Source organism: Mobula hypostoma, chromosome 5, assembly GCF_963921235.1.
Source record: "Mobula hypostoma chromosome 5, sMobHyp1.1, whole genome shotgun sequence".
Taxonomy (NCBI): Eukaryota; Metazoa; Chordata; class Chondrichthyes; order Myliobatiformes; family Myliobatidae; genus Mobula; species Mobula hypostoma.
The window spans coordinates 112,349,624-112,361,760 of NC_086101.1; the positions used below are offsets into that span (position 1 = coordinate 112,349,624).

At 42.5% G+C, this 12,137-nt stretch overlaps 1 protein-coding gene across 3 annotated transcripts in view; it reads right to left on the reverse strand.

The window, feature by feature from the left end:
- The window catches only part of epoa (erythropoietin a), a 101,454-nt gene that overhangs the window by 38,559 nt on the left and 50,758 nt on the right, over positions 1-12,137 (reverse strand). For all 3 annotated transcript variants that reach the window (XM_063048782.1, XM_063048781.1, XM_063048783.1), the window contains exon 2: positions 1,110-1,240. In XM_063048782.1, the coding sequence (XP_062904852.1) occupies positions 1,110-1,240 (131 nt within the window). The remainder of the gene's footprint in view (positions 1-1,109; positions 1,241-12,137) is intronic.

Consider the following 12,137-nt stretch of genomic DNA (forward strand, 5'->3'; position numbering starts at 1 on the left):
GATTCATCAAATCTCATGGTTTTCTATGGTGATATATATGTACTTTGATAATAATATACTTTTGAACTTTGAATCTTGGGATAAAGACAATTTCCCAGATCTAATTTTATGGAATGCATAAATGAGTAAGATTTTAAGATTAGCTACCACCCTATATATTTTTTAAAAATCCCTTAACAATTGGCATCAACAGAATGTGAGTTATCCAGTCATCTACGGTATATCAACTTTGACCCATCAACGATTATGCAATTTCTCCAGGATATTCACAGATTTTCCACAACTTGTAGTAGAAGACCTCATGGGAAGGTAAATGATAGTTCTCTACAGGGTTCTTGAGTCATTTTAAGCACACTCATCAGGTTGGAAGCATTGCCCTATTATCCCAAGTTAAACTTTGCTGTTTTGATTAATGCATCATTTGACATTCATATATAGCATTAAATATTATTGGAGTTGGGTTGGGTACATTTTGATCTTTTCTCTCTCGTTTTTCTTCTAAGACCATTAATTTCTAGCATTATTGCTTTTTAAAAAAAATATGTATTATCTTGCCTATTTCTGAGAGCAGTTAAGAGCCAAGCTTCATAGATGGCAGAGTTTGTCATCAGAATGTCAGTTATATTTGATACCTGTACCCGGCTGGAAAGCTAAGGCAAGTTTATTTGTGATAGAATTTCTCCCCAAAATAATATTGATGACCAGATGGACGGTGACATTTGAAGTAAGTTGTCAGGTTTGTAGTGCAGTCCCTTAAATTGCTAGTACAGAAACTTAACTATTATGGTTTTAAATAGATTGAGAACAGGATCGTACAGGCCTTTATTTTTCCCTGCATATAAAAAGAATTGTTGTCAATTGTGTAAGTATACTACTAACCCCACCCTCAACCTCAACTTTATCTCCAACTTGGAAAGGAACTTTCAAAGTTTTACCGAGACATTAGAATGTCTGTTAAGAAAGACAAAAATTAAGCAGATGCTATGGCTCCCCAATTTCTGAAGTGTCCTGTATTAATCTATTGTTGAGGACAATGGACAATCAAGGGGTCAGTCTCAAGCACAAATGAAACACTGCGTTATGCCACAGAAATTCACATAATGGCCTACCGCTGTATTCGCAGCATTCTTTGCTTCTCTAATGTAATTGTCCAGCACCCGGATGTCACAGATTGGTTGGAGAGGAGTTGACTTTGCAGGTTTTATGTAACCGAATAACATCATTAGAACTGCAAGAAGTCCTAAGTTGGAGTAAACATAAAGAACACAGAGAACATAGAGTTAACATAGAGTCATAGAGCACTACAGCAGAGAAACAAGCTGTTAAGCCCATCTAGTCCATGCTGAACTATTAATCTGCCTAGTCCCATCGTCTTGTACCTGGACCGTAGCCGCCCATAACCCTCCCATCCACGTACCTATCCAAACTTCTCTTAAATGTTGCAATTGAACCCGCATCCACTATTTCCACAGGTAGATCGTTCCACACTCTCACCACCCTCTGAAGAAGTTCCCCTTAAACATTTCACCTTTCACCCTTAACCTATTCTCTTCCCAACATGTGGTAATATCTGTGACAAAAACAAAACTGCCTGTCAGATGTGAGCTGCTCAGTGGTGGGCTTTGCAATATTATTTTAGGGAGGGATCTAATGGAAACTGAATGCTCTCGTTGTAAGAACAATACAAAAACAAAGCTGAATGTGCATATATCTGACACTAGCAGAAATCTGGCTGTCAGTCATCTAAAGATAGACCAGTATCTAAATAGGCAACAAACGTGTGTCAGGGAGGTTAGGTTAACTCTCAGGAACAGTAAGTAGACCAAGTGAAATTTTATCAACTGAATCCATGGGGTCTTGTGGTTCAGTTATCCAAGTTATAATATTAGCAATGCCAGAAACAGGGGTGGAGGGAATGTTGTGAGTCTATGGAGGTTTTGCTGGCTGCTCACTCTGCAGAACCTATTTTGTCCTTGGCTGCTAAGAGAAGAGCCATTATGACCGTCACAAACACTGAACGAGCCTCCAGATGGCTATGAATCAAGAGGTATGACTGGTGGACCAATGCTGCTGGGACACAAGGCTGTAGCCTGATCAACTCTGGCTGGGTTGCCTGGAAAAGGGTGTCTGATGTTGAAAGTCCTGAAATACCCAATGACCCCATACTGATGATGTGTCCCACCTCATCCTAGCATTCATTTCCGCATCATTAGATTTAAAAACTGCTCCTCATTGTTTAATCGATACAGTTCGTGGGTTGGACTCTGTAGTTCATGTTATGATGTGTATCTGGTTTCAGGTCACTCCTGTTTTTTTGCTGCTATTTTGGGTGATTTTGGATCAGAGTGGCCTGTAAATAATATGCTGAACTGAATATACCTGGACCCTTTCGATTTTGTATTTTATATTTTGCGTTTTTTGTTATTTTTTTTGTTGCCATTTACGCGATTTTTTTGTGTGTGGGGGAGGATTGATGTTTTTCTTTGAATGGGTTTTGTCCATGGGGAAGACGAATCGCAAGGTTGTATACTGTACATATACTTTGATAATAAATGTACTTTGAATCTTTGAATCTTTTAGATTTCATTGGCATTGCCTCTTTAGCCTCTTTGAAATGATTAGGAAAATTTGGGAGTGCCCGACAAACTACTTGTGGCTCAGTGGGAAAAATACATTCTTAATGGGTTAAAAACTCTTTTTTTCATTCATCCATTTCTGACTAATCAAACAAAGATGAAGATTAATGAATTCACAATGAATCCTCCAAAATAGGGATTCTCCACCACTTATCCACATTCTCTACTACCTCCCACCCCTCTCAGGGTCTATGGGGAAATTTTACTACAGAAACAAAGCTTCAGCGGGGTGGAGATGCGACTCTGCCAAAGGAGGTGTAAGGTGCTCTTTCCCTCCGCTAGCCTGCAGGTCACCCTTGGGCAAAGTGTAGAACCTACTTAGCCACCGCAGGACCCCAGCCCCATCAGGGTCACGTGAAGCCATAGGAGCAGGTTGTGGGTGGTGGATTTGCCAAGAATAGTCAGGGTAAAGGCCATGATTGCCCACATCATACAACATGGCACATAATGAGTTGTAAACTCAGTCAGCTCCTTCATAGGCACTAGCTTTCCCAGCATTCAGGATATCTTCAAGGAACGATGCCTCAGAATGGTGGCGTCCTTCAATAAGGACGCCCATCACCCACCACATACCCTCTTCTCATTGCTACCATCAGGAAGGAGGTATAGAAGCCTGAAGGCACACACTCACAATTCAGGAACAACTTCCTCCCCCCCACCATCAGATTTCTGAATGGATATTGAACCCGTGAACACTACCTCACTATTTTTGCATTACCTATTTAACATATAAGTAATTCACAGTTTTTATTATTATATATTACAATGTACTGCTGACACATAACAACAAATTTTATGACATATGCCTGTGATAATAAACCTGCTTCTAATACTGATGATGATCAAAATCAAGGATGTAATATTGAGACTTTATAAAGCACTGGTGAGGCCTCACTCGGAGTATTGTGACCAGTTATGGGCCACTTATCTTAGAAAGGATGTACTGAAATTGGAGAGGGTTCAAAGGAGGTTCACAAAAATGATTCCAGGATTAAATGGCTTGTCATATGAAGAGTGTTTGATGGCTATGGACCTGTATTCACTGAAATTCAGATGAATGAGGGGTAACCTCAGTGAAACCTATTAAATAGTGAAAGGAAAACAACAGGAATTCTGCAGATGCTGGAAATTCAAGCAACACACATAAAAGTTGCTGGTGAACGCAGCAGGCCAGGCAGCATCTATAGGAAGAGGCGCAGTCGACGTTTCAGGCCGAGACCCTTCGTCAGGACTAACTGAAGGAAGAGTGAGTAAGGGATTTGAAAGCTGGAGGGGGAGGGGGAGATGCAAAATGATAGGAGAAGACAGGAGGGGGAGGGATGGAGCCGAGAGCTGGACAGGTGATAGGCAGAAGGGGATACGAGAGGATCATGGGACAGGAGGTCCGGGAAGAAAGACGGGGGGGGGTGACCCAGAGGATGGGCAAGAGGTATATTCAGAGGGACAGAGGGAGAAAAAGGAGAGTGAGAGAAAGAATGTGTGCATAAAAAAGAGTAACAGATGGGGTACGAGGGGGAGGTGGGGCCTAGCGGAAGTTAGAGAAGTCAATGTTCATGCCATCAGGTTGGAGGCTACCCATACGGAATATAAGGTGTTGTTCCTCCAACCTGAGTGTGGCTTCATCTTTACAGTAGAGGAGGCCGTGGATAGACATGTCAGAATGGGAATGGGATGTGGAATTAAAATGTGTGGCCACTGGGAGATCCTGCTTTCTCTGGCGGACAGAGCGTAGATGTTCAGCAAAGCGGTCTCCCAGTCTGCGTCGGGTCTCACCAATATATAAAAGGCCACATCGGGAGCACCGGACGCAGTATATCACCCCAGTCGACTCACAGGTGAAGTGATGCCTCACCTGGAAGGACTGTTTGGGGCCCTGAATGGTGGTAAGGGAGGAAGTGTAAGGGCATGTGTAGCACTTGTTCCGCTTACACGGATAAGTGCCAGGAGGGAGATCAGTGGGGAGGGATGGGGGGGACGAATTGACAAGGGAGTTGTGTAGGGAGCGATCCCTGCGGAATGCAGAGAGAGGGGGGGAGGGAAAGATATGCTTAGTGGTGGGATCCCGTTGGAGGTGGCGGAAATAGTGAAAGGCCTCGATAGACTGGATGTGAAGAGATATTTCCTATGGTGGGAGAGTCTAAGACCAGAGGACACAGCCTCAGAATAGAGGGGTATCCTTTCAGAACGGAGATGAGGAGCAATTTCTTTAGCCAGAGAGTGGTGAATCTGTGGAAATCTTTGCCACAGGCAGCTGTGGAGGCCAAGTCTTTATGTATATTTAATGCAGGGGTTGATAGATTGGTCAGGGCATGAAGGGATATGGGAAGAAGGCAGGAGACTGGGGTTGTGAGGAATATTGGATCAGCAATGATGAAATGACAGAGCAGACTCGATAGGCCAAATGGCCTAATTCTGCTCCTATATCTTATGGTCTTATGATGAAACTACTTCTAAAGTAGGCAAGCAGCAAAATGAAAGGGATTTGGCAGAAGGATGCAGGGTTATAGAAAAATAAGGAGGTGGGGTTGAGGTGTTGGAAATGTGTCTGAACAAATGCTGTGCTGGGAGCTAGCCACAGACTAATGGGCCTTCTTTGTAATAAAAAGTCGTAGGAATTGAAGCTGTCAGTTTCGTAAGTGGATATATAGAGATAAAGAAGAGAAAATACAGTTGAAAATTGAAAGTGGAGGGATGTAATTATAATTAATCCTTGACACAGGATCCTGGTATGTACCAACTACTCAAGCGACCATCCACCATGGCTTCAGGTGACCTTGACAGGCGGTGTTGGGGGGTGGGGGCTAAGCAGGTGCTACACCTTGCCCAAAGGTGACCTGTTGTCTAGTGGAGGAAAGGACCATCTTACCCGTCCTTTGGTAGGGACATATCTCCACCCCACCACCCAAGGGGTAAGTTTACAGTAGATAATTAATTTAGCAGCACATCTAGGGGAAACCCATACAGTCACAGAGAAAATGGAAAAACTCCACAGGAACAGCAGAGGTCAAGGTCAGACATTTGTTCTATGGGCTTCTTTTCTTATTAATTCACTCCTGTTCTTTTCAGAGAAATCTGAAAGCTTGTGGATTGTGTATTGATATCTAGAAATGCATTCTGACAAACACTGAATCGCCTTCATTCAGTGCTCAACTCTCTTTAGGTTTGTGTTCCCTGGTTGTTGACTATCTACATTCAAGATTGCTTGTTGTCATTCATCAGTACACAAGTGTAAAGGAGAATAAAATGTTAGTTACTCAGGGTCCGATGCAGCACAAAAATACAAAAAGCACAAAGAACACAATAATAACACAATAAATATAACTACATAAGATTAGCTTATATACTGTGCATAGACTGATTGTACGTACATAAAGTAGCACTAAATGTGGAGATGTGCTGTTATGTGCTGTCATATGACGTGGGCAATCATGATCTTCCACAACCATGATTGCTCTTGGGCAAATTTTTCTGTACAAGTGGTTTGCCATTGCCTTCTTCTGGGCAGTGCCTTTACAAGCCATTACCTATACTCTTCAGAGATGGTCTGCCTGGTGTCAGTGGTCACATAACCAGGACTTGTGATATGTACCAACAGCTTATACGGCCTTCCATCTCCTGCTCCCACGGTTTCACGTCACTCTGATCAGGTGGAGGAGGGCTAAGCGGGTACTACACCTTTCCCAATGGTGACCGGCAGGCTAGCGTAGGGAAGGAGTGCCTTACACCTCCTTTGGTAGAGACATGATTCCACCCGCCACCCCGAGGTACCGGAGTATCTGTACATAAGGTTACATAAGGTGACTGTGACAGGAATTGATAAAGTAGTGGTGGTGAGGGGCATGGTGGAATGAGTTAATAGATGGAGGTGTTGATCAGCCTGACAGTTTGGGTGAAGTAACTGTTTTTGAGTCTGGCAGTCTTCGTGTGGGTACTGTGTGGCCTCCTCCCTGATGGGAATGCAGTTGAGAGCATCCTATCATGCTGCATCACTGTATGGTATGGAAAATGCAATGCAGCAAAGAGGGGGGCACTTAAAACTGCCCAACGCATTACCAGCAGCAGCCTACCCACCATCAGGGATATGTATGCACAGAGACATGCTAGAAAAAGCCCAGCAATAGCAAGGATCACTCCTATTCCTCAAATTGTCAGGATGCTGTTCGTTGACAATAGCTCGACACTTAACACCATCATTCCCACAATCCTGATTGATAAATTACAGAACCTGGGTCTCTGTAGCTCCCTCTGCAATTGGATCCTTGACTTCCTAACCAGAAGGTTATAATCTGTGCAGATTGGTGATATCTCCTCCTCACTGACGATCATAACCGATACACCTCAAGGGTGTGTGTTTAGCCCACAGCTCTTCTCTCTCTATACCCATGACCGTCTGGTTAGGTATAGCTCAAATGCCATCTATAAATTTGCTGATGACACAACCATTGTTGGTAGAATCTCAGCTGGAGATGAGAGGGAATACAGGATATCTGAGGATCTAACCTGGTCCCAACATATTGATGCAGCTACGAAAAAGGCAAGACAGTGGCTATATTTCATTAGGAGTTTGGAGAGATTTGGTTTGTCACCTAAAACACACAAAAACATCTATAGATGTAACATGCAGAGCATTCTGACAGGCTGCACCACTGCCTGGTATAAGGGAGTGGGGGCTACTGCACAGGACCGAAAGAGACTACAGAAAGTTGTAAAATTAGACAGCTCTGTAGTATTCAAGATATAGTTTTCAAGACATCTTCAAGAAATGGTGCCTCAGAAAGGCAGCGTCATTTTTTAAGGATGCCATCACCCAGGACATTCCCTCTTCTCACTGTTATCACCAGGAAGGAGGTACAGAAACCTGAAGGCACACACTCAGCAATTCAGGAACAGCTTCTTCCCCTCTGCCATCTGATTCCTAAATGGATATTGAACCCATGAACACTATCTCATTTTTTAAGATTATTTCTATTTTTGCACTATTTTTTATCTATTTAATATACATATATTTATAATAAGCCTGTGAGGGAGGGAGAAGCTGTGTGCATGTGAGTGAATGTGCGCGCGTGTGGGGGAGGGCCTGTGCGCGCATGTGTGACAGAGTGGTGTGAGCACATGTGTGACGGAGTGGTGTGCGCGCATGTGTGACGGAGTGGTGTGAGCACATGTGTGACGGAGTGGTGTGCGCGCATGTGTGACGGAGTGGTGTGAGCACATGTGTGACGGAGTGGTGTGCGCGCATGTGTGACGGAGTGGTGTGCGCACGTGTGATGGAGTGGCTGTTTGCGCATGAGTGACGGAGTGGCTGTGTGCGCATGACTGACGGAGTGGCTGTGCATGCATGGGAGGGAGTGAGAGTGTGCTCGTGGGAGGAAGTGACTGTGTGCATAAGTGACGGAATGACCGCGTGCATTTGATGTAAATGAATAAAATTGCTTGTACCGATGGACCTGGACTTCTGAGGTCTAGAGAGTGGACCTGAACCAGTGCAATGGCTTTTCCACTTTAAAAACTCTCCTGAGCAGGTTTCCTGTCATTGTTGGATACAACAGACAACTGAGAAATATAGAAAACCTACAGCACAATACAGACTCTTCGGCCCACAAAGTTGTGCCGAACATGTCCTTACCTTAGAAATTACCTAGGGTTACCCATAGCCCTCTATTTCTCTAAGCTCCATGTACCTATCCAGGAGTCTCTTAAAAGACCCTATCGTATCTGCCTCCACCACCATCGCCAGCAACCCAATCCACTCTCTGCATAAAAAACTTACCCCTAACATCTCCTCTGTATCTACTTCCAAGCACCTTAAAACTGTGCCTTCTCATGCTAGCCACTTCAGCCCTGGGAAAAAGCCTCTGATTATCCACACGATCAATGCCTTTCATCATCTTACACACCTCTATCAGGTCACTTCTCATCTTCCATCGCTCCAAGGAAAAAAGCCCATGTTCACTCAACCTATTCTCATAAGGCATGCTCCCCAATTCAGGCAACATCCTTGTAAATCTCCTCTGCACCCTTTCTGTGGTTTCCACATCCTTCCTGTAGAGAGGTGACCAGAACTGAGCACAGTACTCCAAGTGGAGTCTGACCAGGGTCCTATATAGCTGCAACATTACCTCTCGGCTCCTAAACTCAATCCCACAGTTGATGAAGGCCAATGTACAAAACCAGTGCAAGCCCCTAGTGTAAATAATGGACTGCCTTTATACAGTGCTTTTGACGATTGCATCCTCCAAATTTTCATTTACATTGCAACATTCAAGATGATTGTTGATACCTTCAAATTCTTCACAGTTCCTGACTTAGTGAAATGGTTTCATTTTCACTCCTAGCCATTTTTGGCATCTCTGATCCTGAATGCTTGAAACCGCGGTGAGCAAAACAGTTCAGAATTGCCTTATTACTTATTTCTCACCCACTATCAGTGACAAAATATCACTGCTTTTTGAGCACAAACACACGCAACAGACGTTATTTAAAAACTGTTTGCTCTAAGCACGGTCTAGTGTTTAACAGCCGTACTAGTGCATGTAACTAGTTAGAAAATTCAACTACGGTCTCTCGTCTAATTAGCAGCATATTTTCTCGATTAGTCTATGCTTTTTAAGGGATGTCCCAAGTAAGCGGCTGCCCCGATTAACTGATGGTCCAATTAACCAGAATCCACTGTACATGGAAACATACAGTGAAATGTGCTGAAGGTAGCTCACAAGTGTCACCAGTATAGTTTGTTCACAATGTCCATCAATCAAGTTAAAAGTTAAAAGTCCACCATTCGTCTACCGGCAACAGGTTTGACATTATGACTATTTTCTACCTCAAATAAAGTCAAAGGAGACAATGTAATATAATATAATATAATATAAATAGAAAGCATTTTCTAACCCCACATTTATGAACATGGGCTTCCACAGGAATTTTGTGCCATTTTTCAATAGTTGTGATGAAAGAACTCAGCCAGAGATGTTGACTGTTTTCATTTGCATAAACGCTGCCTGACTTGTTGAGTTCATCCAGGATTTTATATGTGTTACTCTGGATTTCCAGCATCTGCAGAATCTCTTGTGTTTAGCGAAACATTTTCATCCTTTCGCTCTCACATACTGATCTTCCCCTTAAAAGCACTTGGTGTACACCCTAGAACTGTATACCAAGTATGCAAAACTAGCTATAGGCCAAAATTTGGAAGATGCTCTTTTGGGGTGGTGAACGTATGAATGGATGCCCAAGACAGACATGGAAATTGTTTTGTTGGCATAAAGCATGCAGTGTTGCCCCTCAATTCTTTAAAGCCCACCCATAATAAAAAAAAACATGATTATTATCCTTACTGCCAAACAAAACAGTGAATCAAGATGTGCCCACCATTGAACACATCTACACAAAGCGTCGTTGCAGGTAAGCAATGTCCATCAATCAGGGACCACCTTCCCCACTTTTTTTCTTGTCATTATTCCCTAAATAATACAGTATAACAACTATTTACATAGCATTTACATTGTATTAGGTATTATAAGTAATCTAGAGATGATTTAAAGTATATGGGAGGATGTGCGTAGGTTATATGCAAATACTGCGCCATTTTATATAAGGGACTTGAGCATCCACAGATTTTGGTATCTGTGGGGGGGTCCTGGAACCAATCCCCTGCGGATATACAACCCTGATATTCATTTTCTTATAGGCATATGCAACAAATCCAAAAAACACAATCGAATCAATGAAAGACCGCACCCGACAGGACAAGCAAACAACCAATATGCAAAAGACAACCAACTATGCAAACACAAAAGGAAAAAAACTAATAAAAAATAAGCAATAAGTATCAAGAACACGAGATGCAGAGCCATAGAAAGTGAGTCCACAGGTTGTGGGAACAGCTCAGAGAAATTGAGTGAAGTTATCCCCTCTGGTTCAAGAGCATTGTTGAGGGGTAATAACTGTTCCTGAACTTGGTGGTGTGTGTCCTGAGACTCCTATGCCTTCTTCTAGATTGTAGCAGTGAGGAGAGAGCATGGCCTGGATGGCGGGGTTCCTTGATGATGGATGCTGCTTTCCTGCAACAGCACTCTGCATAAATTTGCCTGATCACAGGGAGGGCTTTACCCGTGATGGACCAGGCCGTATGCACTACTTTTTGTACAATTTTCCTATCAAGGGCATTGTAATTTCCATACCAGGCCGTGATGCAATCAGTTAATATACTCTCCACCACACATCTATAGAAGTTTGTTAGATATCATGCTGAATCTTCACAGTCTTCTAAGGAAGTAGAGGCATTGTCATCCTTTCTTCATAATTGACCAGAATAGGTCATCTGAGGAATAGTGCACCGAGGAATTTAAAGTTGCTGACGCTCTCCACGTCTGATTCCCCGATAAGAACTGGCCGACAGACCTCTGGTTTCCTGCTCCTCATTTCACAGGAAACACCTCATGCCACATTGGACATATGACGTTGGGTGATACATTTTGAAATCCTCACAAACTTTGTATACACATCAGTATTTGGATAGTAAATGGTTCCAATAACTATACAGAAATTATGTAATTTTTCAATTAAAAAAAAGATTAATATTAATAATTTTTAAACAGGTTTTCTAAAATGCTTCACTTATTTCAATCTGTCTCTGTTATACATTAGTAATAGTACAACAACGAATACAGTCTTATGGTTTTTATATTCTATGTTTTTCTATATTCTATGTCCATTCTAACTCTGTTTATTTGCATGGGGAGAGGTGGATTTGGGTTCAATGTTCTTGTGGCTTTTTGTGTGGGGTGAGGGGAGTCTGGGGGCTGAAGTTCTTATTGTGTTTCATGTGGGAGGAGAGGGTTTGAGGCGTTGAAGATCAGGTTGCTGTTCTTTTTTTGTGCCGGGGGGGGGCGCGGGGTTTGTTTGCCGTTTCTCTCTGAAATGACTTCAATGGTATTCCCTTGTTTCTTGCTATCTGGAGAAAAAAAATCAGAGAGTTGCATACTGCATACATCCTTTATGATAAATGAATCTTTGAACCTTTTGTACTAATCCTTTTTCTTTAAAGTCCATAATTATTATTACTAATTTATTATTCAACGATAATCTCTGCTCAAAATTACCACATCATGCAAGAGATTGGTTGAAGAGGTTTTTACCAATTTATTAGCAAAAATTTTAATATAGGAATAATCAGAATGGGAATATCACTCTGCATTCTCTCCCACACCTCCTTATACAATAGACTACAGACAGTGGCCAACAATGGCAGTACTATTCAGTCCCTCACCATCAAAAACCTAGCCACGCCATTGAGTTAACTAGGTGACCCCAAACACACACGTGGCTAGCAAGACTGGTGAAAAGTAGGGCATTGTTGTCCTGATTCTAAAGATCTTCCAATCCAGAGTGTAATGGAATTCTATCCATTTGACTGGATCTATCACACTGAAGGGAAGCATATTCCAGGACAAATGTAGACTGATCAGAATCATGTTTAATATCACTGGCGTATGATATGAA